Source organism: Salmo salar, chromosome ssa12, assembly GCF_905237065.1.
Source record: "Salmo salar chromosome ssa12, Ssal_v3.1, whole genome shotgun sequence".
NCBI classification, from domain to species: domain Eukaryota; kingdom Metazoa; phylum Chordata; class Actinopteri; order Salmoniformes; family Salmonidae; genus Salmo; species Salmo salar.
Genome location: NC_059453.1, coordinates 26,844,965 through 26,871,601, shown reverse-complemented (window position 1 = coordinate 26,871,601; position 26,637 = coordinate 26,844,965). Strand labels below are relative to the sequence as shown.

The following is a 26,637-nucleotide window of genomic DNA, read 5'->3' as shown; positions in this document are numbered from 1 at the left end:
CTGCTGCAATTTCTGAGACTGGTATCTCAAATGAAATTATCCTCTGCATTCCATATGTGCTATTTCATAGTTTTGATGTCTTCACTATTATTCTACAATGTAGAAAATAGTAAAAATAAAGAAAAACCCTTGAGTGAGTAGATGTTCTAAAACTTTTGACCGGTACTGTATATATAGTGTATATATATAAAATTAGATTTTTCCACAAAAGTAGTGCCCTGAGCCTTTAGTAGTCCTGTATTAGTGGACCGATATAGCTGTCTGTAGCGCGGGAAAATTATAACTTTATATATAGTTTTTTATTCTCACAGACAGTAGTGCACTGGGCCTTCACTAGTACTGTATTAGCTGGCTGCTACAGCTGTCTGTAGTGCAGGCAAAAATAATCCCCGCAACCCCACAGTCGACAAAAAGTTCTCAGCACCCCCAACCCCAAATATCTTGCCACAGCTATGCTGACAGACATCAGACTGGTCACAAACCAGTCTCCTTTTCCTTTAATTATCTCCCTTTAATTGCGTCCCCATCAATTGCCCACCACTGTTGTGACTACATTACAACGCTGGACGTTAAAACTGATAAACTGTCGCATCCACGAGACACCCACTCACAAAGTGAGAGAGAAACAGAGAGAGCGAGAGGGAGAGAGAGAGAGAGAGAGAGAGAGAGAGATAAGTCATGGTTCCTTGCCTCCTTATTCAAACTGTCTTCCTACGATAACCCATCCAGGATGGACATGTGATTGGGGTAAACCTGATGACTGTGCTTTAAATAAGACCCATACTGCAGCAGACATTGAGGGCCCTCAGTCGTATCACCTTACCAGTATAAGTGGCACTAATAGGCGCCACGTTTGACATTGTCATAGAAAAACGGCCACCCGGGATGGACACGGCTAGTGAGGCAGGACGGGGCCCCTCCCTCCCCTGACCAGACTTGTCAATCACGGTAATTATTTATCGTCCCCCACAGTAGTATTAAATATAGACTGATGTATGCTTGTGGATCCATCTACATAGACAAAACAAACAACACAACAACTTTCAGCACAGTAGCACTAGTATGATAAACGACCACTGAGATACCAGACTTCCCTCAGTACATGCACTCGGTCTCCCTGCAGACAGCCTTTTACAATCTCTCAATATGCATTAATGAAGCTTTCCGCAATATATTAGAAATATGGATCCACTGCTGAATCAGGGAATCAGAGGCTCTGAATTGGGGGGAGATGGGGGGAGGGGTTAAGAGTGTTGGCAGAGAGCTAATACACACACACACACACACTGCTAGGCTAACAGAAAGGCACATCATCATCATGACCATTACATTACCTAAATCATCTAGCTAACCCTACCTACCTCCAGCAGTCTGTCTCTTCCTCCCTCCCTCCTACTGTACCAGTCACTCATTCAAAAGCTATTTATAGCTCTGAGTAAGTAGGGAATCAGGTAGTTCATCATTGGGCTGTTGTTGATTTGTAGGCCTACCACTCTGAGTATTAACTGTGTTAGGCAAGTTAGGATATTCTGTAATATTCAGTGTGGAAGTTCATACCTCTGGGAGATGGATTGAATCAAAAACCTAACACTAAATGGCTGATTAACTCAACTGGGAGTTAGAGAAAAACTTTTTGATTGAAGGGAAGATTGTCCAGATTGAATCCAACTGACACTCAAGTTACTCCCATCAGTCTAAAGTGGGAAAAAAATGATTTTATTCAAGTGATTAATATAATTTATTTGTGAGAAAGACTGAGAAAGAGAAAGTGAGAGAATACTGACGAAAGGCAATTCATTATTTGACAATCCAGTGAGAAGAGTAAAAGCCTGTTGCGTTCACTCAGTCTCTCTGTTCCCTGTTGAGCTCAAAGTACTTAGTGAATGATTCCTCTCTTAGTCTTTGAGGCCATTGGCCTTCTGAAGCCCAAAACTCCAGGGTTTGTTACAACAATACTTGGGACTCCTTCAAAGCACTTTGGTCAGAGTTATATCTACAGTCTTTTTCAGAGGAACTCAGAGCAAAAGTCTGCCTCTTAAAAAAAAAAGATTGAAGTGAAACTTTAAAGCAATACATACAGCATAACTTCAGTTTAGAATAGTTTGTGATTAGCACATGCATGTATACCCAAAGGGTTAAACTAGTTAAAACAACGTCATACAAAACTGGATTGGCTTCATTTCAACCAGTTTTACCAACTGGGTGTCACCATCAATTTCAATACTAAGCCCGTTTTTGTAAACCATTAACACACGTTAGAAGAAGCAGTAGTAGTAGTAACATTGTTAATGACTGCTGACTCTGAAGATCAGACCCATATCTCACTCCTCTACCTCCCTCCATCACACCTGCCAGTGTCTGTGTGATAAACTGGGGATTCATCCTGAGAAAGAAGGGAAAAAAGGAGGGGGGACGATCCGCAACGAATGTTAATGACATAGAGACCTACTAACAAGGCCCCCCCCCCCCACACACACACAAGCACACTGAGGACACTTACCTCATACAGGTCCAGCATCTGGTTGCCCCCCAGGCCGCGGGTGGTCTTGACGTTCTCCATGGCCAGGGTGAAGAGGATGCCCCGGGTGTCAGAGAGGTACAGGTTGTATGTGTCGTTTTGGTTCCACTCCTGTACTGCCGCGAACACCTGGTGCTCGTCTGTGCTGACAATGTGGAGGTCCTGGTGACAGAGGATGGGGGGTTGGAGAGGTTCGAGGATTTATAAAGAGATATCGGATCTTATGGGTTGGGGTTGTAACAAGCTGCCGAGTACGTGTTGGGTGTCACAAGATCAGGTCTGGTGTGCATATTGAATGTTTAACACTATTGCTGCCAATGTTCTCTACACAACATATAGTGTCTTTTAACAGCTGCAATAGAAGAGTGACACTGCACACTATGAGACTACACACCATTGTGTAGTAGTGCTACAGATATTTAGAGAACAAAATCCTTTTGTTGAAGGGAGAAAACAAGGGGGGAAATTGTTGGTTACTTCAAATCAAATTGTATTTGTCCCATTCTATGTATACCACAGGTGTAGACTTTACCGTGAAATGCTTACCTACGAGCCCTTTCCCAACAATGCAGAGTTAAAATGTAAGAAAAAAAAGTATTCAATCTGAATAATTGATCTACTGCATGAACTGTGTATCCGGAGGCATGCTTGTATCACTGTAAAATGAATGTTGCTTACCTTAGGCAGAGAATATTTTGGCAGTTTGATTTTGAGGAATGGATCCCTCTGGTAGGACACATAGTAGCTGGCCTGTCCTGCTCTAGTAACCTGGAACACATTGAGCCAAGACACTGAGTATTCCATTTTTGTTCAAGTGTATAATTTGTCCATGCTACAGTACACATCACATGAATTAACTAATTGGATTAATCTAAAACCTTCATAAATGTATCGATCATTACTCATGCTGCAACCGTCACCCAAGTGAACATGCATGACATTGTTTACCATGTAAAGATAGATACTTTATTGTCAGAGAGGAACATTGAAGCATAAGGTATTTAATGCCTATTTCCAGTTGTTTCTATTGAGAAAATAACAATAAAATCACTTGGCTAGCATACAGCGGAAACTGCTCCTCTCACATCCTCTCCTGTTTTCGATGCTCTTTGTGGTTTTGGAGGTAGACTTGGGTAAATATCTGGTAGGGACAATCAATAGCCTCATTATTCTCTGTCAAGAGAAATCTTTAACTCTCCCAAGCAATGCTCAGTGGCCTGTCTGAGGAAAGTCATCCTTAATGATACCAGCACCTTGGCAAGCAAACACTCGAGCTGTTAGCTGCTGTTAGCCTATGCAGTACAAACACCACGAGCAGGGAAGAAAGTGCTAGAAACCTGTAATTAGAGCACTGCAATAGCTACTGTAAAATGGACAGTGCAGTAAGATTAACAAGAAATTAAGCTTTCTGGCAATATTAGATATGTCTATGTACTGGGAAATGTTCTTGTTACTTACAACCTCCTGCTAATCGCATTAGCCTACGTTAGCTTAACCGTCCTGTGGAAGGGACACCGATCCCGAAGAAGGTAAACATAGTGAGGGAGCTATAAGTCTCCAACTTCAGTGATTTTTGCAATTTGTTCCAGTCATTGGCAGCAGAGAACTGGAAGGAAAGGTGGCCAAAGGCCAGTGAGCTGAGATAAGGCGGAGCTTTACCTAGCAAAGACTTACAGATGACCTGGAGTCAGTGGGTTTGGCAATAAATATGTAGTGAGGACCAGCCAACAAGAGCATTCAGATCGCAGTGGTGGGTAGTATATGGGGCTTTGGTGACAAAACTGATGGCAATGTGATAGACTGCATCCAATTTTCTGAGTAGAGTGTTGGAGGCTATTTTGTAAATGACATCGCCGAAATGAAGGATCGTTAGGATAGTCAGTTTTACGAGGGTATATTTGGCAGCATGTTTGAAGGAGGCTTTGTTGTGAAATAGGAAGCCGATTCTAGATTACATTTTGGATTGGAGATGCTTAATATGAGTCTGGAAGGAGAGTTTTCAGTCGAGCCAGACACCTAGGTATTTATAGTTGTCCACATATTCCAAGTCAGAACTGTTCAGAGTAGTGATGCTACTTGGGCGGGCGGGTGCGGGAAGCGATCGGTTGAAGAGCATGCATTTCGTTTTACTAGCATTTAAGAGCAGTTGGAGGCCACGGAAGGAGTGTTGTATGGCATTGAAGCTCGTTTGGAGGTTTGTTAACACAGTGTCCAAAGAAGGGCCAGAAGTATACAGAATGGTGTCGTCTGTATAGAGGTGGATCAAAGAATCACCAGCAGCAAGAGCGACATCATTGATATATACAGAGAAAAGAGTCGGCCCGAGAATTGAACCCTGTGGCACCCCCATAGAGACTGCCAGAGGTCCGGACAACAGGCCCTCCGATTTGACACACTGAACTCTATCTGAGAAGTAGTAGTGAACCAGGCGAGGCAGTCATTAGAGTAATCAAGGCTGTCGAGTCTGCCGATAAGAATACGGTGATTGACAGAGTCAAAAGCCTTGGCCAGGTCGATGAAGATGGCTGCACAGTACTGTCTTTAATCAAGAATACATCCACAAAACAAGCTGCTGGCTTTCTGGGTTGGAAAAGGGGGAGGTGAAATAGGATCATTATTATAGGACAGAACTAATTAGGCCTTTTAGTGTGCTTCTAAGTGCACTTCAATTGGAGGGAGAGAGAGAGAGAGAGAGAGAGAGAGAGAGAGAGAGAGAGAGAGAGAGAGAGAGAGAGAGAGAGAGAAATAGGGTGCGGTTTTGAACAGAAAAAGATATTTGGATGATTCATTTTTCATTACCCACTTTCATAGAATTCATTCAGTTGTAACGCAACACAAGAAAACATTGTAGGTTCCCTGAATTGAAGATACAGTCGGAGGTTTTAAGGTTGAGTATTTGTGGGTTTAATTAGAGAGATGTATGAGTGTGGTCCAACATAGTTGAGGGATCTCTTAGACCACAGAACTTCTTTTTTGGTAGTTCAGTCTTGTCCCATCGCTGCAACTCCCGTACGGACTCAGGAGATGCAAAGGTCTAGAGCCATGCGTCCTCCGAAACATGACCCTGCCAAACCGCACTGCTTCTTGACACACTGCAGCTTAACCCGGAAGCCAGCCACACCAATGTGTCGGAGGAAACACTGTACAACTGGCGACTTAAGTCAGCGTGCAGGCGCCTGGCCCACCACAGGAGTTGCTGGAGTGCGATGGGACAAGGAAATTCGCCACATGGTTCTCTCAGACACAGCCGGCTGTGACACAGCCCGGGATCGAACCCGGGTCTGTAGTGACGCCTCAAGCACCGCAAAAGACACCACAAATCTTAATTTCCATTATTCTGGCAGAATGAAGCCAATCATGTGTAGAACCTGTAGTTTTCCTGAAAATGTGACTTGACTTTGAAGAAGTCTTGCCACTACGTAGGCTGCTGACATAGAATACTAGAGCCTAGAGTTTTCCTGGTCAAGCCACTTTCTCAAGGGAAAACTCTTGGCTCTAATTTAAATAGTTGACCATGTGACCTGACCTGGAAAACATTCTGGCCCTAACTCATGCTCTAATAGAAATACATCCAAAACTCTCCCCTTCAAATACTTCTAACAACTAGGTAAGCCTTTGGAGTAAAATTTGGATGGAAAAGTTATTTATACTGGACTGGATTGGAAGGATAATTATTCCTACTCCTGCGTTGTCTTGGCTGTGTGCTTAAGGTCTTTGTCCTATCGGAGGTGAACCTTTGCCCCAGTCTGAGGCTCTGGAGCAGGTTTTCCCTCAATCCAGACTAGTCTCCCAGTACCTGCCACTGAAAAACATCGCCAAAGCATGATGCTGCCGCCACCATGCTTCCCCGTAGGGACCGTGCCAGGTTTCCTCGAGATGTGACACTTGGCATTCAGGCCAAATAGTTCAATCTTGGTTTCATCAGACCAGATAATCTTGTTTCTCATGGTCTGAGAGTCCTTTAGGTGTATTTTGGCAAACTCAAAGTGGGCTGCCATGTGCCTTTTACTGAGGAGTTGCTTTCGTCTGGCCTGATTGGTGGAGTGCTGCAGAGATGGTTTCTCAGTTTGGCCGTGCGACCAGCTCCAGGAAGAGTCTTGGTGGTTCCAAACTTCCTCCATTTAAGGATGATGGAGGCCACTGTGTTCTTGGGGACCTTCAATGCTGCAGAAATGTTTTGGTACTTTTCCCCAAACCTGTGCCTCAACCCAATCCTGTCTCGGAGCTCTACCGATAACTCCTTTGACGTCACTGATTGGTTTTTGCTCTGACATGCACCGTCAACTATAGACAGGTGTGTGCCTTTCCAAATCATGTCCAATCAGTTGAATTTACGACAGGTGGAGTCCAATCAAGTTGTAGAAACATCTCAATGATGATCAATAAAAACAGGATGCACCTGAGCTCAATTTCAAGTCTCATGGCAAAGGGTCTGAATACTTCTGTATTTAAGGTATCTGTTTTTGTTTTTTTATACATTTGCAAATAAAATGTCAAACCTGTTTTCGCTTTGTGATTATGGGTTATTGTGTGTAGATTGATGAGAGAAAAAATTATTTAATACATTTTAGAATAAGGCTGTAACGTACCAAAATGTGGAAAAAAGTCAATGGGTCTGATTGCAAAATTAACAGTAAAAAAAACTTTGCGTCTATCAATGGTCCCCATATCTATCCTAATCAAGAACATACTGCCGTTAATACAATGTGTCAACATAACAATTAATCATCAATATTAATATTTATCATACCATTTTCTCAAACCTGCAGATCAACCAGTTGTTGCATGTGGTGCTGTAAAATATGCAAATCCCCTCCCAGTCCTAGCCAAACCAAGTTGTGCTTAACACATAACAAATGCCCATAATATTGAAGGCTAAAGATGCTTATCCTATGCAATGCATCATGGTCTACATACAATAAGGTACAATATATATTATTCAGACAGAGCCTTACCTGAATAAACATATAGTCATCTTGAACCACCAGTGAGCTGATGTCGATGTATCCAGGGAAGGGGTAGTTTCTGTTGGGCTCTGAGCATATTAGAGCCTGGCATGTTACATACTGTATACCTGCAAGATGACGAGATAGAGATTACTGGATATCTGGATTCATCCAGCTGTGGATTGTCGTAGAAAATTACATAATTAGTCATTCTATCCTGTGTTTTATTGCTTAAGAATAGTCCATTTTTATATGCTAGTGTTTTTCTAACCTGATACAAACTTGTCTTTGTGTGACTTAGTCATAAGACTGGGTGTATAGCTAAGATCCATTTGGGTACGACCACAGCATGTGTCATCCTGTGGGTTTACTATCTACAGGAAGTCACATGTACAGAAACTTGCAGAAAGGAGCACATTATAGTGTTTGCTGTTGTGAATGCAGTTAGATGGTTGCCCTCGGGCTGTCAACCTCATGCTATCTAAATCTGCACAGACAACTAATTGCCTTTTACACACTATCTGCTGAATGACACATATACAAAAAGGATGTACCTCTTTATAAAAGCTGGGACCCGACACTGTTCATTGGGCTTTAACTGCACAACTGTTGAAGTGCATAGTTAACTGCTCCATTGTTGCAAATCTTATAATAAGGTTGTTTTGAAGAATACAGTCTCTCTCCTTTTGGTTAGAATTTCCACCACAGGATCATGCCCCCTATTCTTGGGAACATGAGGATGCCTGGAAACCGAGGCAATATGTCTGTATGAATTGAACTTGAGGGAACTTTTGTATGGTTTGTGATTGACATGCAATAGAGGAGACAGCATTACACTTGTATATACAGTGGGGGGAAAAAGTATTTGATCCCCTGGATCCCTCATTAAAATGCAAATCAATTTATAACATTTCTGACATGCGTTTTTCTGGATATTTTTGTTATTCTGTCTCTCACTGTTGAAATAAACCTACCATTCAAATTATAGACTGATCCTTTCTTTGTCAGTGGGCAAACGTACAAAATCAGCAGGGGATCAAATACTTTTTCCCCCCACTGTATATATAATTGTAATTTGACCAGTATGTTGTGATTTCCATTCTATAATTGTGATTGGTTCATACATGCAATACGTGAAGTTGTAGATTTGTCACTATTCAACATGATCAACTATGATCATTCTCTGTGTACAGAAAACTAAACAATCTCTTATTCCCGGGCGCAACAACAGCAGCAGCAGATAGCTACAATAAACAATCTCACAATTTCACCTATGAAGGACCTTGGGTGGCGTTGCCGAGGCGAGTTATAGAGCTGACTCTCCCAGGGTGAGAGAGATTAGAGGAAAAGGCCATATTAATCAAGTATCATGCACTGCATTTATCAGTGGGGTAAATCCACTGTCTCTCCCCTGGGACACAACGCTTTAAACCCAGGGTGGAATTTATTCCGTTTGAGGGCTGATAATTGGACTGCAAATGTGGGGGCATTTCTCTGCAGTGTGTGTGACAGAGAGAGAAAGAAAAAGAGAGGTGTGTGTGTGTGCGTGCGTGCGTGTGTAGTGCTACTCACGTCCATTGGGGGTGTGTGCCTCCATGTGAACCAGATCTGACTCCTTGTCTAGACCCGTTACAGACCTGGATTAAAGAAGAGGAGGGGAGAAGGAATGATGAAGAGGAAGAGGGGGATGGAGGAGTAAAACAATGAGAAGAAGAGAAGAAGAGGAGGAGAGAGGCAGGGAAGAACAGGATGGGAGAAGATTGGGTGAAGTGAAGATGAAGGAGGGAAGAAGAGGAGAGGAGGAGAAGAGGAGGGAAGAGAAGGAGGGACGAAGAGGAGAGGAGGAGGGAAGAGAAGGAGGGAAGGAGAAAATAAACAGAAGATGAGTCTCAGCAGAGATATTCCACTCCAGATATATCTCATGTCAGCGTTGTCTCAACAATGATGGCAATAAAATAGCAATGTAATCCCATGTGAGGACGTTCTCCCCAGAGATGTGTGACAAAATGTCACATTACACTTAGCAACCCCCACAGCAACAACCAGACGCTGTGGGTTTGTTATTTTACCAAAAAGTGGTATCTGTCACAAAAGTGTAAATACTCAACAACCTACATATGGTATTTATTTTGTCTGGCACTGTACACCGGCAAGGCTGTGCCACATAATTACAGTTAGAATCACCGTACTGTATTATATAATTGTATTGGGTATGGTGGACTAACTTGAATAGATTTTCTTTTTGTTAAGTAGGCAAGTCAGTTAAGAAAACATTCTTATTTACAATGACGGCCTAGGAACTGCCTTGTTCAGAATTAAAGATTTTTACCTTGTCTGTTCGGGGATTCGACCTAACAACCTTTCAGTTACTGGCCCAAAGCTCTAACCACTAGGCTACCTAGAGCCCCCCCATATATGGCGTTCCTATAGTGTGATGTATGTCATTCCTGGTGGAGTGAGACTGATAAACTTATTGTCTGTTAGCCTGGCTTGAGAGGCCCGGGGTACTAATCATGAGGGTCAGAGTTTAAAGTCCTTGAAGGGGTTGGATCAAGAATGGATCAAGCTAATTATTTAGGAAATGTGATGAAAAGTAGACCCTGGATTTATGCAAGATGCTGTGGACATAGCTGGCAGCAGCTCGACACACACACACACACACATCTCTAGGAAGGGAAACAATGAGGCAGAATACATTCAGAGCTACATTTGTGATGAGTGTGTACTTCTGCAGAATGGGGAGGGCCAACGTGATTAGATGAAAGGCGACTTATTATACAGTATCTTCCTATTTTATGAATGTACAGTATGTATGGATAACCCCTAATGAAAAAGTAAGGATTGTTCAGATGAATCGGAATGTGATATTTGAGAGGCAGAATGTGAAATGGTGACACTGTGGATGTAGATTTATCACAGTCCAATCATATCAACAGTGGAAATGAGCAGAATGGAACACAGAATTTCCCATCAGCAACACTAGTCCTTCAGATAGGTTGTTGAAACGTATTATCAATATCCTTCACAGACTCTTGCATTGCAGAAAGCAAACAACATGTTCCACACACTGCTAGTGATGCTCCAAAACAGTTTGTGATGAGAGTCTGAGTAAACAAAGGAAAAGATCAGGACAACAGAGAGGACGAGAGGAAGCGAAGGATGATGAGAAGAAAGAAGACAAGTGTATGACTCACCAGTAGAACCTGTTCACATGCTCATGAACCAGCTGCCATTTTCTCCCGAAGTCCAGGGAGGCGTACAACTGTGAAGAAGAACATAAAAAGAAAAAGAAAAGAGAGAGAGAGAGAGAGAACATATCAGTCTACTTATCACAAGACAGAAAGTGAAGTGACAGTGGGCTTGAGTCATGGCAGGATAATGCTAGGGAAGAGCGTACCCGGGGCAATAAAGCGTGACACTCTAGATAGGCTGACATTACCTTAAACTGACATCATCATTATAACTCAGACCATTCATGTTAACATATAGGCCCTATCCTGTTTCCTTTTCCAATTGTAAATTAGCACGTGGTATAGATAAAGCACTTCAAGTCCAATATGTTCGCTGCAAAATAGGTTTAACATTATCGTTTGCTTTTCCTCGAACAGCAAAACCTTTGGTGGATTCATGGTGACCAAATGAAGTGGAGTAATTATATATCAAGTTTTGTATCAAACAAATGGAAACCAAAGCCTATAGAGGAAGAATACAAATCCAGAATGCTACTGTAAATTAAGAACATACTTGTCCAAAAATAAATATATTGCCCTGTTGACGATCAGGCGTAGTACTGCCCATAGCCTAATTTCATTGGTCTAATTACATTTCCCACTTCCTTGGTGCATAATGACAGGGTGCATTTTGTTCCATTACACTGATTGATGCTACTGATGTTGCTTCCTGCTGGCTGTCTGTATTGTTATTTTAGTCCTACAGACAGAGTCAGTGGCCCCAGTCAAACTCCATGATAATGTTCTACCTTTATCAGAGCGGAAATCTGACATTCAACTTCGAGGCCAACAGTCATCAAACACCAGGAACAACTTGCCATATTTGCTACATGCAAACAAATTGTTATGCACACACACAATAGTAACTTAACTGTCATCATCATAATAATCATGTTATTTATCACTGGCTTGGTACCAGATCTGATCCTATAGCTAAACCATCAGTAAATAAATAGTGGTCCCAAGCCATCTTCCACCTCATAGGATCCTGCATGTGGCAGGCAGACAGAGCCATGTTCCTCCCAATAGCAGTGTGTTGTGGCAGGCAGGCTGAGCAAGGCAGCCGGTAGTTTGGCCGGGCTAGTCTCTCATCACTCAAGACAGTGACATATGATACCACTGGGTGAGCTCAAGCTGCACTCATTCATCAGGCCAATGCCATTTTTATTCTAAAACTCAGAGCTGTCACAAAGTGAACTTCATAGTTTCCCCCTCACGTCAATAAATCAAAACACCTGCCGGATCCAGAGCCACTGATGAGGCCAGCCCGGCGATAGCCAAGAGACAGAGAGCAAGAGATGCCAGGGAAACTTGTCTAAATGGTGGTTGTAGGATTGAGGATAAGTCCAACTGGCTGTGCTGCTGCTCCAGTTCCAACTGTTCTGCCTGCGGCTCTGGAACCCTGACCTGTTCACCGGACGTGCTACCTGTCCCAGACCTGCTGTCCCAGACCTGCTGGAACCCTGACCTGTTCACCGGACGTGCTACCTGTCCCAGACCTGCTGTTTTCAACTCTCTAGAGACAGCAGGAGCGGTAGAGATACTTCTCATAGATCGGCTATGAAAAAGCCAACTGACACTTACTCTTGTGTTACTGACTTGTTGCACCCTCGACAACTACTATGATTATTTTTATTTGACCATGCTGGTCATTTATGAACATTTGAACATCTTGGCCATGTGCTGTTATAATCTCCACCCGGCACAGCCAGAAGAGGACTGGCCACCCCTCATAGCCTGGTTCCTCTCTAGGTTTCCTCCTAGGTTTTGGCCTTTCTAGGGAGTTTTTCCTAGCCACCGTGCTTCTACACCTGCATTGCTTGCTGTTTGGGGTTTTAGGCTGGGTTTCTGTACAGCACTTTGAGATATCAGCTGATGTAAGAAGGGCTATATAAATACATTTGATTTGATAACAGTTGTTGGTTCCACTCATCGATTCACGTTGATGAAGGATTTCAATTTAAATCTATATGGCGGTATATACTTCATTGTGTTCTGAGACTTGTTTAGCTGTGTACTTTAGAATGCAAAACGCTGACACCAACTGCATAATTATTTAAGTAGTACATGTGGTTTACCAGGAAAGAGAGACGGAAAAGGAGAGTCATGATTGTTGTGCCTAAGCTAGGTAGGTAATCAATGCAAGCTTTTGAGAACATGTCAAGCGGACTAACGAAAACATCTGATTATGTAAAAGAACAATAACATCACGGCGCGTGAGGGCACAGAGGGCGTCGCACAGCAGGTGTTGCTTCTTCATCTAAAGAATAATTAATTCTAATGTGGATTAGGGGAAAACACAGAACATTATGTACAAACATTATAGCTGATGCATATGGTGCACTGCGGCCCCAAAGAGTGGGCATCCAGCAGGCTGAATCACAGTCAAGGCTCCAAGGTCTTATACAGGCCTTTTTTCCAGACAACAACAGCTTTATATTGTCTGCAGCCAGCCAGTGAGAACGTTTACAGCTATCAAATCATAACAAACTTTATTTGTCACATGCGCCGAATACAACAGGTGTAGACCTTACCGTGAAATTCTTAACACTTCTTGAACTGCACTGTTGGTTAAGAATACATTTACCAAATAAACGAAAGTAAAAAATAAGAAAAAGTAACACAATAAAATAACAATAACGAGGCTATATACATGGGATACAGGTATTGAGTCAATGTCCGGGGGTTATAGGTTAGTCAAGGTAATTTGTACATGTAGGTAGGGGTGAAGTTACTATGCATAGAAAATAAACAGCGAGTTGCAGCAGTGTACAAAACAAATGGAGTTGGGGTGGTGTCAATGTAAATAGTCCGGTGGCCATTTGATTAATTGTTCAGCAGTCTTATGGCTTGGGGGTAGAAGCTGTTCAGGAGCCTTTTGGTCCTAGACTTGGCGCTCCGGTACCGCTTGCTGTGCAATATCAGAGAAAACAGTCTATGACTTGGGTGACTGGAGTCTGTGACAATTTTTTGGCCTTTCCTCTGACACACCAGGCGGTGATGCAACCGGTCAGGATGCTCTCGATGGTGCAGCTGTAGAACTTTTTGAGGATCTGGAGACCCATGCCAAGTCTCCTGAGTGGTAAAAGGTGTTGTCATGCCCTCTTCACATCTGTCTTGGTGTGTGGACCATGATAGTTCGTTGGTGATGTGGACACCTAGGAACTTGAAACTCTCGACCTGCTCCACTACAACCCCATCGATGTTAATGGGGGACTGTTCGTCCCGCCCTTTCCTACAGTCCACGATCAGCTCCTTTTTCATGCTCACATTGAGGGTGAGGTTGTTGTCCTGACACCACACTGTCAGGTCGCTGACCTCCTCTCTATAGGCTGTCTCATCGTTGTCGGTGTTCCATCAGCAAACTTAATGATGGTGTTGGAGTTGTGTTTGGCATGCAGTCGTGGGTGAACAGGGAGTATAGGAGGGGACTAAGTACACACCCCTGAGGGACCCCAGTGTTGATGATCAGCATGGAAGACGTGTTGTTGCCTACCTTTACCACCTGGGGGTGGCCCGTCAAGAAGTCCAGCATCCAGTTGCAGAGGGAGGTGTTTAGTCCCAGGGTCCTTAGTTTAGTGATGGGCTTCGTGGGTAGTATGGCGTTGAACACTGAGCTGTAGTCACATGAACAGCATTCTCTCATAGGTGTTATTTTTGTCCAGGTGGGAAAGGGCCATGTGGCGTGCGATTGAGATTGCGTCATCTGTGGATCTGTTGGGGCGGTATGCAAATTGGAATGGGTTTAGGGTATCCGAGAAGATGCTGTAGATGGGAGCCAAGACCAGCTTTTCAAAGCACGTCATGGCTACCGACATGAGTGCTATGGGGCGGTAATCATTTAGGCAGGTTACCTTCACTTCCTTGGGCACAGGGACTATGGTGGTCTGCTTGAAACATGTAGGTATTACAGACTCGGTCAGAGAGAGGTTGAAAATGTCAGTGAAGACACGTGCCAGTTTTTCAGCGGATGCTACTGAGAGCATTATCACACAGTCAGACAGAACAGCTGTTGCTCTCGTGCATGCTTCAGTGTTGCTTGCCTCGAAGTGAGCATAAAAGGCATTTAGCTCGTCTGTTAGGCTTGCGTCACTGGGCAGCTTGCGTCTGGGTTTCCCTTTGTAGTCCGTAATAGTTTTCAAGCCCTGCCACATCCGACGAGCGTCAGAGCCGGTGTAGTAGGATTCAATCTTAATCCTGTAATGATTCTTTGCTTGTTTGATGGTTTGTCTAAGGGCATAGCGGGATAACTTATAACTGTCCAGATTAGTCTCCCGCTCCTTGAAAGTGGCATCTCTAGCCTTTAGCTCGATGCGAATGTTGCCTGTAATCCATGGCTTCTGGTTGGGATATATACGCACGGTCACTGTGGGGACAACGTCGTCGATGCACTTATTGATGAAGCTATTGACTAAGGTGGTATACTCCTCAATGCCATTGGATGAATCCCGGAAACAAATTCCAGTCTGTGCTAGCAAAACAGTCCTGTAGCGTAGCATCTGCATCATCTGACCACTTCTGTATTGAGTCACTGGTACTTCCTGCTTTAGTTTTTGCTTGTATGCAGGAATCAGATTTGCCAAATGGATGGCAGGGGAGAGCTTTGTATGCATCTCTGTGTGTGGAGTAAAGGTGGTCTTGAGGTTTTTTTTCGTCTGGTTGCACAGAAATTTGGTAAAACGTATTTAAGTTTGCATGCATTAAAGTCCCCGGCCACTAGGAGCGCCACTTCTGGATGAGCATTTTCTTGTTTGCTTATGGCCTTATAGAGTTGGTTGAGTGCACTCTTAGTACCAGCATCGGTCTGTGGTGGTAAATAGATGGCTATGAATAATATAGATGAGAACTCTTTGTAGATAGTGTGGTCTACAGCTTACCATAGGGTTCTCTACCTCAGGCAAGCAATACCTCGAGACTGCTTTAATATTAGACATCGCGCACCAGCTGTTATTGACAAATAGACACACACCCCCATCCTGCGTCTTACCAGATGTAGCTTCTCTGTTCTGCCGGTGCATGGAAAATCCTCCCAGCTCTATATTATCCATGTCGTCGTTCAGCCACAACTCGGTGAAACACAAAATGTTACAGTAGGATACAGTTGGATAATCTTGATCGTAAGGCATTGATTTTATTTTCCAATGATTACACGTTGGCCAATAGAACGGATGGCAGTGGGAGTTTACTTGCTCGCCTACGAATTCTCAGAAGCAGCTCGAGCTCCACCCCCTTTTTCTCTGTCTTTTCTTCACGCAAATGAAGGGGATTCGGGCCTGTTCCCAGGAAAGCAGTATATCCTTCTCGTCGGACTCGTTAAAGGAAAAGGCTTCTTCCAGTTCGAGGTGAATAATCGCTGTTCTGATGTCCAGAAGTTATTTTCAGTCATTATGTACAAAACGAGTAAAAAAATAAGTTACAACCAATGCAAAAAAACTAACAAAATAGCACAGTTGGTTAGGAGGTTGTAAAACGTTAGCCATCCTCTCCGGCACCATCTTAAATCTTTTGCCTTTGTCTTTAAGGGAAGGAATAAATGGGCTTTTATTTTAACATTGTCCATATGACTGATATCGTTTAGATAAAAATATTAAATGTCATATCTGGAGGTGCTTTTTTATGAGTGAATGTGAGCATATTTCTGTGACTGATACATCAAAAGCTGTAAGTCATGTCTCCACAAGGTAAAGTTCATCACCTCTTAGCACACAGCGTCTTGGCCAGTCTGACAGTGTCTGGGCCACTCTGAGAGTCTCTTGGCCAGTTAGACATTGCCTTGGCCAATATAACAGTGTCTTGGCAAGTCTGACAGTGTCTTGGCCAGTCTGACAGTGTCTTGGACAGTTTGACAGTGTCCTGGACAGTCTGACAGTGTCTTGGCCTGTCTGACAGTGTCTTGGCCAGTCTGAGAGTGTCTTGGCCAGAGTGAACCTGTATAGAAGCTGTACTACTGTATACAGTATGTGGTCAATCTTCACAGCCATCCCTTCAACATGGTCTCTTTTAGTAGCTGTACATAGATACAGTACATGATTTCACCAACACATGCTTGTGAACACTGTACTATCACTACCTATTCATTATGGTAGTGGATATGAGATGATGACTAAGATGACTGTCATTCTGTCCATCATGTCTGGATCCTGATTGACATAGAGGAAACAGGGTGGCATCATTTGACAACAGTCTGGGTCTTGTGAATGTTTAGCCTACTGTGAGCTCTGTATGAGCCCTGGGCTAAAGTGGCAGTCATTTGCAAGGCAGATGGCAGAATGTGTTTGACTTGTGCTTCATATTAGTAACAGGACGCTTCATTTACAGTGTGCTACAGGGCAACAATCAACTCATATTTATTAACTTTATACAGTAGCAGATCAAGTATAGAAGGAACTAAAATTGGATTTCAAGCTAATAGTAACAGGGATTGTCAATTTTGTTGGTGCCATACTTCAGGCTACATACGTGAGTTGAAGCCTGAACAATACTTTACAATATGTGACTCGTTTCAAGAAACTTGGCGTATGTCGCGCGTCACTACTTCACAGGACCACTATTTGAACGTAAACGTATTTTTTTATCAAAATGCTTTTTTTGGCAGAAATGCCTTCCAGAACATGTGAACTTTCATGTGCAAACTTGTATGCCATCTGTAAATATCGTTAAATTAAAAGCCTAATGGTTTAGCCATGGAAAAAGTCAGCAACCTTCTCGCTAGCCATGATTAGCTGAGATAATGAGGGTGCTGGACACGCAGAGAGATGAGTTTGAATTGGTCTGCCATGTAGCAGGCTTCTGCCTATAATATAAGCTTGTCAGTATGTGTAGGTAATCCTTTCTAACGTGGCTTTTTTGAAAGATATCACATAGTAGAACTGCTTAAGGGTTGCTCTCCACTTTCTAGAGGACCGAGTTTTGAAATCTGTGGAATTAGACTTTGATAGATAAGGAAATTGAGAAATTCTGGCGTTTGATTGCAAATATGCAGACGGAGTCGAAAAGAGAACACAGAAGGCTCCGGATTACATCTTCAAACTAAGGGCAACCATGGAAACCATGACAGAGAGGGAGAAGCGTCAATCCATGTACACAGGTAAGAGAGTGTAGCTGGCTACATTTTCAGATATTACACATTTCAAATTTTGTCAGCAAGTCGTTTTCATTTAAAGTTAGTGTACTGTTAGCTAGCTAGCTAACGTTAGCTGGCTGGTTAGCTATCTAACATTACATGTATGATCTGTGTAGTAATATTATTTGTATCTCAGAGCCATTTGCATAGCTAGCTAACATTGAACCTCGTTGGTTAGCTACCTGCAGATTCATGCAGGGTAGAAATGTTATGAGTTGGGATTATGGTTAATTGTTTAGCTAGCTAGCTACATGTCTAAACAAAAGACTCCACTATACCAGTAACTATTTCAATAGAATGTTTATGATGTCACTGCGCCAACTGTCAATAGATGTAGCTGGAAAATTCGCTCTGGCTATCTACTCTGATTTCAGAGCACTCTCATGTCTGTTTTCCAGAGCGCAGAATAACTGACAAATTTACGAACACTCAACACCCGTTGAATATGGCCGGTGTCAGTAAACGTTGGCAAAATGATTTTATTGTTTACAGCAGCACAGTTGCAGTCACCAAAGCTCTGGATGACATAAAAACAGCCTAACCAGCTTTGTTAGGGCGAGTAAAAGGGCCAGAGAGAGCTGTTCTCTCATTTGTGTCTGAAAGTAGCTAGCAAGCTAGCCAACGTTAGGCAGTTATCTTGGGTGATTGACCGCTGTTGTTAGGTCAGAACACTTGGATCAACCCTACTTTTCCAGTGTGCGCTCCGAGATGCGAAACGCTCTGAATTTACGAACGGCCAATCTGACAACGCTCTGAGTTTACAACACTCTGAGTTTACAACGCTCTGAGTTTACAACGCTCTGAGTTTACGAACGCCCAGAGAACACTCAGGCACTCCTGATTAAATTTACAAACACACCTGTTGTCACGTCCTGACCATAGAAAGATGTTATTTTCTAAGGTAGAGTAGGTCTCTATGTTTTCTATTTCTATGTTGGCAGGGTATAGTTTTGTATTTCTATGTTGGGGTTTTGTTTGGGATGATCTCCAATTAGAGGCAGCTGGTCCTCGTTGTCTCTAATTGGAGATCATACTTAAGTAGGGTTTTTTCCACCTGGGTTTGTGGGAGATTGTTTTTTGAGTAGTGTATGTTTCAACTCTGCGTCACGGTTTGTTGTTTTGTTCTTTAGTTTATGTTTATGTATCGCATAGTTTCACAGTGTAAATAAAATGTGGAACGACACACACGCTGCACTTTGGTCCGCTTCTCCTTACGACAACCGTGACACCTGTTGTATAAACCAGCCTTTAGTCTTGAAATCTTTGGTTATTTAGCACACAGCCTCACATGTGAATCCTTAAAGAGATGGTTGGGGCTAAAGCCTAAAAGGGTGTGAACAATGCTGAATGGGTGTAGTCAAAGAAAAGCTCTCCAGTAGGTACAAAAAGATTCAAGGGCCATTTTCTCAAAAGTGAGGTTACAAGTTTATCACCTTTCAAAGCAGAATTCCTTTCCCAATGTTCCTCTGTCGTCTATGATATACCAGTTCGGAGTCTCTACTTTTACGCAATGTAAAAAACACCATTTCAAATGTTGCTACATCAGACCAAATCGAGCCGGTTGGTCACATATGCTACAGGGCAACAATCAACTGTACTTATTTGATTAACTTCATAGAGTAGGAGATCAAGCCAATAAAATTGGATTTCAAGCCAATAGTATCAGAGATTGTTAAGTTTGTTGGTGCCGTACTTCAGGCTACATACTTCAGTTGTTTTTGGGTTTCATTAAACTTTAGTTTTTAAACTTTAATATTTTTTTCACTAATGCTCTTACTCCAGTGGTCAAAGATATGTAGAAAAACAAGACTGCAGTCACAGAAAGGTTATCTGAGGTTCTTATTATCTATCTTACTGCCTTCTTTCATCTGAACCCTGGAAGCTAGATATCACAACTGACCTCTCTTTCACCACCAAAACATCCTCATTCATTAATTAAAGGTCCAATGCAGCCATTTTATCTCAATGTCACCAGGAAGGCCAAAACGCCATTCCACCACAACAGGCTTAGGTTTCAGGAACTCTATTGAAACAGCTCTTACATTAAATGGACATTATCATAATTTTCACAATTTCACAGTATTATTCAATAGCGTGGACATACTGTATGGAAAAAAAAAAACACAGATAAATCGCGTTGTGACGATCATCGTAGAGAGGAGACCAAGGTGCAGCGTGGTAAGTGCTCATGATAAATGTTATTATAACTCAGAACACTAAACAAAAATAACAAACAAAGCAAACCGAACGTCACGTTCTGCAGGCTTTACTGAGCTGTACAAAAACAAGATCCCACAACTGAAGGTGGGAAAAAGGGCTGCCTAAGTATGATTCCCAATCAGAGACAACGATAGACAGCTGCCTCTGATTAGGAAGCATACTCGGCCAAACACAAAGAAATATATGACATAGAATGCCCACCCCATATCACACCCTGACCTAACCAAACAGAGAAAAACGGCTCTCTCAGGTCAGGGCGTGACACTCGTTTTTGACTGGATTGGTCCATTATCACCCCAATAGCACCCTAATACATAATGGAGGAATCTCCTCCCAACTGAAATAGGACATGTGGCGTTATGGAAATGGTAATGGCGTATTATAGACCCCATGTCCTGAACAATTACTATAAGTCATTTTTAAAACACCTAATATAGGCTTCTATGAATTCCTTAAGCATTTATGTACAGTACTCTAAATCAAACCGCACCGGTTGACAGTGCCTTGGCTCTGACTAGAGCGGAAGAGGAGGTGATGGGACAATTCTTTCTGGAATTTATGGAGCCAGGAGAATGCAACGCGGCGGTGCTGGAGACGATCCTATGGAGGGGAGTATATGAAAGTGTATGCAAATGACCATCTGGATTGTTTGAACTGCCTGGGTGTTGGGGAATAAGAGGTCTCTGCTCCGGAGCACAATCTACTGCATCACTTGTCACACCTCCCTTGTATGTTCTATAGAAATAAGACTGTGTTCAGTCTCAAATAGCACCCTATTCCCTATATAGTGCACTACTTTTGACCAGAGCTCCATAAGGAATAGGGTGCCTTTTGGGATGTTTACTATGTCCTTATACTGTACTGTAGAGTTGATACTCTGTAGTGAACTTCAGAGAATAATGTAGTTAATTTGACAGTTATGTTTGAAATTGATGAACAATACAGGAAATGGAATTAGACCTGATGATACTGTATGGATGTCCATTAAGTTTGTTAGGTGCCATGCTGTCACTGCAGTAAGAATATTGTGGTAGGCTGATGTGTCAAATCAGTTGCATAATGTTTAAATCCCAGTCTTACAGACTTATAGACCTGTAATACATATTACAGCACAGCATTAATGAACCTAGAAAGTAATAATCTTCAGAGTTTGATGACACATAAAAATGCAACACGCAAAAACGGCAACAGCATGTATTCTCATATAGCGTACCGTATCGCTAAACATGTAAGCAGAAAAGCTCATGTTGCTAGTTGTATACACTTGCCAAATAAAACAATTATCTCATGAGATGAACTTCATACGCTAATGGAGACCACTTTCCTATAAACCAATACCAATTCCCTCTCGCGTTGCGGTGATGTACTACCCACCACCGTCCCTCAATGGGTCTTAATGGGGCAAACATCTGCACTACCGCAGTTAAATAACAAATGATAGCAGCAGTTGAAACGGCGCTGCCGTTCACAATGTCACCAAATGTGTAATCTCTGGTGGGGAGGAATGAGGGCTGTTGAGCTCAGTCATCTATCCGCTAGGTTGGATTCGCTCTGCAAACTCGTCAACAACAACCTCCTAGAAACCCATCCACCTTTTATAGGTGTAGTGTAGTGGTGTGTAAAGAGATTTTTAAAAGGTTAATGTTGTGTTTGAATAATGTGTGTGGATGTGTAAGTAAGTATATTACTTTTGCATGTCTAGACTGTGAAAAAACATGCGGTGATTCACAATGCAAATTAATAATACCCAACTAAGTACTTAGGCTCGGTATGTCTGCATTGTTATCCAATTAGGCATAATTGCGCTGTGAAGTGCTATGAGGTAAACGCGGAGAAAATGGCAATATTAGTCCACTGCTAAAGAAAATATGGGCACTTATTAGTCCATTGTTAAATGCAATACGGGCGCTTATTAATCCATTTTTAAAGGCAATATGGAGGTCTGTATTGTCATTGTCATGACAGTGTGTTTCAAATTAAAGTCCATTAAAGGTGTCCTGAGAGGACATGCTGGTTCCAGTGAACCGCAACAGGAGCCGACCTGTTGCAGCTTCAGCTGACAAGTTGGCTGAGCACTAAAGATACCTGCCATCTGGAGGGGCATTGAGCTGAGAAATGCACCACAGTGGAGGAGGAGAAGGAGCAGACATTTTGTCTCTGGACCAGCAATACCTTGCAGGGTCTCATCCAGGTCTAAGGTGGGTGGGAGAAGGGAGGCACTGCGGTGGTGGTGCAGGCCATTTTGGATTTAGATAAGCACATACTGTTAGTAAATGAATAGACAGGAATGTGTTTTTATTTTGGAGGAACCATTTTGGGGTCTGACTCCACAGCACCTTGCTGGTCGCATCATGACAAAGTGGGCCTATGCACTGCAGCGTTGGAGACTGTGGAGGCCATTTTGGCTCAAGATCAACATCACCTTCCAGGATCAATTCATGAGGAGGAGTGAAACTGCTGACATAAGGAAGCCATTTTGTCATACAGTGTGTTCCATTGCAGGGTTTGCACTGCATTATATAATACAGCCACAGTTGGATACTAAACTTTTACTACCTGGTTACAGGTCTGGGAACACACAAACGGGGCAGATGTTGTTGCTTCTGCTAACAACACAAGCTCTTTAATCAGAAAAATGGTTTACTGCTCTCTCTGTATTACAGCACATCTATTTAAGTTTTGTCGATGTCAGAAACGGGAGGTTTTAGAATGAAGAATCAGTATTGAGCAGCAGAAAGGTGTCAGCCGCGGATTACAATGACAAGAGATGATCCTGTAAGCGAAAGCACTCTGGGATTTATAAATTCACTGACTCCTATTAGACAAGGATTGATTTAAACTAGCTTATCTGAAGGAGACTCCTCCTATGACTGCTGAAACCCATCCAAAGAAAGGCAATATCCCACATATTACTGTTATTACAACAGAATATAATTTTTATGCATTTTTAAACAGTCAATTTAATTCAAATGAAGACAGAAAAAAAAACATTAAAAAAAATAACATTTCTCACTCTGCATACGTTATTGAGACAGATGTCCCTCGTTGCATATGGGCTAACGTTTAGTGGCGATACGATTCTGTGTAGAAAATAATTAATGGCATACATTTGCATCATTAGGGCGGATTAAGTCAAGCAATGTTTGCTTATAGAAGGACTGGAGGGACAGTGTGGCACGCTCAACATGGCTGATTCCTTCCATTTCCTGATTTGTTTTTTGGTAGCTGCCCCCCTAGGAGAAGGGTATGGAGAAAAATTATCCATTCAGCTAAGCGCCAACAGCCAACATTCGTCACATTTATTTGTAGCCTGAGTGTTTTGAAAAGCAAAAACAATGGCAAGCAACAAATGTTGGAGAAACCTAACCAACAAGGTTAATGAGGTAGAAAGTGTCAAGAGAACGACCACACATGTTGTTTTGATGATATAACACCTTAGCGATTAGCAACATTTTACCTCTCCCTGAGCCTTCTCCATTTACACAACTTAGTTCTGCCACAAAAGTTGTGCCCATTTTCCTCAACAATCAGAGTGTGATTTTCTCATTTCACAGCCTGCTTCTCTCCAGACTGATAATACCTCCAAATCCTAAGACCCTGACAGACTGACGGCGGGTTTGTCCAGATGTGGGCCACTCCTGTTCAGTATGATCTCTGTGAAACCAGGAGAAGCCAAACTATCCTTCAGAAATGTTCACATGCCCTTGAAGGGTATGATTGCTTTGGACTGAACTGAACTCCTGTTCATGACTTTACCTGAATAACAGAGAGAGGATGATAGGAGGAGGGGGGATAGGGGTCCATATATCACTCTACTCCGGATGAGAGACAAAAGGTACAATGTACATTTCAGGCTGTTCTCTTTCATTATTCAGCCCACAGTACTTTAATTTGCTCCCCATCCAAAATGCTCCCTGCTGTTTCTTAAAATGACTATTCTTATACTTCCAGGTCACCTTGCTCTCTAAGTTAGTGTACAGTACAGTTGAACATGTCATATCCTGTTGGGTTTCAGAGGATATTTCCTTCCAACAATTACCTGCATCACACAAACTGATATACTACAAAGTAGGCTGTACCATTTGTAATGTTGTAAATAGCATGGCAGTTACGTCATTCCAGCTTTAGATACAAACCTATTGTTTAGTAGTCCGCCGTACAATATACTATATAGCAACATCACCCTTTCAATATGGCATATTCCATGTACTCTTATGTTTAGTACTGTATTGAGCATGGAAACAAACATTGTATATAACAACATCAAAGTTACTTCAAACAACAAATTCTGTTTTGTTTTTTTCTGACATCATTGTACGCACAATATAACAGCAGAGTATGTACTTTGATTTATTTTTACTGCGATGCTGGATGTTCCTCTCCTCTGTTACTTCAACGAAACAAAAGCAATAACAAATGTGCTGGGTGAACTGCGGCACTATTTCACCTTATGGGGAGTTCAGCTTTACAATAACCTTGGGACTATATATTTGGATATATAGACATATTGATTTATGTCTCCATGGTGGCACAATGAACATACCCCTACATGCATGTTATGAATGCACATGCAGTTGTTAACGTGACAACCATCTTGCCATGGACCTCCAATGGGATTTCCTAACACATAGGGAATGAACTAACAGCAACAGCATTATACCACAACCCAAAATGGGCCCTGTCAACTTCAGTCACTCATTACCATTAGTCAACCGGTAGAGTAATTCAACTTACCACATTACACCAAAGACAACAAAATGTCACAAGAATGTAAATAATGATACTTTTTTTCATAAAAAGCTTACGGAAACAATATTGTGCCACTACTCCTCAGGACATATGGATAGATTTTCTATGAGAGAGAAAAGGTGGAGACCGCATAATGATGAGACACTTAGTTTCACTACTGTTCCGGATTTATAGGCTCCTGGGCAAGTTACGATCATTAGGGGAATATGTGGGGGAGTGGACGGGGGATACGACTGGAGCTGGGGTGGGGTGGATGGGAAATAACATCAAGGTTTTTTCTGGTGAACGCAGCACTTTTGAACTATAGGTCTTTGATCTTCCCTCCGCACTATTTGTGTAATGGCATTTTGTGCAACGACGACTCCATATAATTTCACACTCCAATTAGTACAATACTAATGTTGTCCTAAAGAGCCAATCTCCGGGCCACATTAAACAAATAAGTTCTAAGCCTCAAGGGCATCAAAGGTTCCCCATCCAAATAAAACTGGCACTGAATGTATGTCTAAGTGGAATATATGTGGGAAAGGAATTGCAGCGGAGAGCGAATGAAAATGCAAATGAAAAAGCATTCTCCTGGCATTTGATTGTGTTTGGTTATTAATGTCATGGGAGAGGTAGATAATTACTCCCAGGTGTGTAGTATAACACTACAGGTTAGATATATGGGAATTGATACTCTGGAAAAGTAATATCAATAATGTAGAGTACACCTTTGTGGGTACAATCTGGCTTGCTGTCCAAATCTACAGTATGGGACGTTAACCGGGTGTCCTGACTCTCTGAGGTCATTAAAAGATCCCATTGCACTTATCGTAAGAGTAGGGGTGTTAACCCCGGTGTCCTGGCTAAATTCCCAATCTGGCCCTCATACCATCATGGCCACCAAATCATCCCCAGCTTACAATTGGCTCATTCATCCCCCTCCTCTCCCCTGAAACTATTCCCCAGGTTGTTGCTGTAAATGAGAATGTGTTCTCAGTCAACTTACCTGGTAAAATAAAGGTAAAAAATAAAAACATGAGGCAGAATCGCCCAGATTTGGTATCTGATTGGAAGTTTTAGCACAGACCAACTCTGCGCTACTGCGACAAAGTATAGTATTCTGTATCGACAAAGTATAGTCCAACTCCAGTATAGATCAACTCCAGTGTAGTCCAACCCCAGTATAATTCAACTCCATTATAGTCCTCCAGTATAGACCAACCTTAGTATAGTCCAACTCCATTATAGTACTCCAGTACAGACCAGCTCCAGTATAGTCCAACTCCAGTATTACATTTACATTTAAGTCATTTAGCAGATGCTCTTATCCAGAGCGACTTACAAATCAACCAACTCCAGTAAAGTCCAACTCCAGTAAAGTCCAACTCCAGTATAGACCATCTCCAGTGTAGTCCAGCTCCAGCATAGACCAACTCCAGTATAGTCCAACTCCAGTATAGCACAACACCAGTATAGTCCAACTCCAGTATTGTCCAACTCCAGTATAGTCCAACTCCAGTATTGTCCAACTCCCGTATAGTCCAACTCCAGTACAATCCAACTCCACTATAGACCAAATCTAGTATAGTCCAATACAAGTATAATCCAACTCCTGTGTAGTCCAACTTCAGTATAGTTCAATTCCAGTATATCCCAACTCCAGTATAGACCAAATCCAGTATAGTGCAAAACCGGTATAGACCAACTCCAGTATAGACCAACTCCAGTCCAGATTGGCATTCCACTGAAAGAGGAAGCTGCTTTGATAACCTGTTGGGGCTAGGGGGCAGTATTGAGAATTTTGAAAAAAATATGTGCCCATTTTTAACTGCCTCCTACACCAACTCAGAAGCTAGGATATGCATA

At 42.4% G+C, this 26,637-nt stretch overlaps 1 protein-coding gene across 1 annotated transcript in view; it reads right to left on the bottom strand.

Annotated features, from left to right (window-relative positions):
* The window catches only part of LOC106564691 (VPS10 domain-containing receptor SorCS3), a 248,845-nt gene that overhangs the window by 37,670 nt on the left and 184,538 nt on the right, over positions 1–26,637 (bottom strand). The window contains exons 5-9 of the mRNA XM_014130944.1: positions 10,659–10,726; positions 9,037–9,101; positions 7,474–7,592; positions 3,197–3,286; positions 2,501–2,680 (exon numbers count right to left, since the gene is read on the bottom strand). Of these exons, the coding sequence (XP_013986419.1) occupies positions 2,501–2,680; positions 3,197–3,286; positions 7,474–7,592; positions 9,037–9,101; positions 10,659–10,726 (522 nt within the window). The remainder of the gene's footprint in view (positions 1–2,500; positions 2,681–3,196; positions 3,287–7,473; positions 7,593–9,036; positions 9,102–10,658; positions 10,727–26,637) is intronic.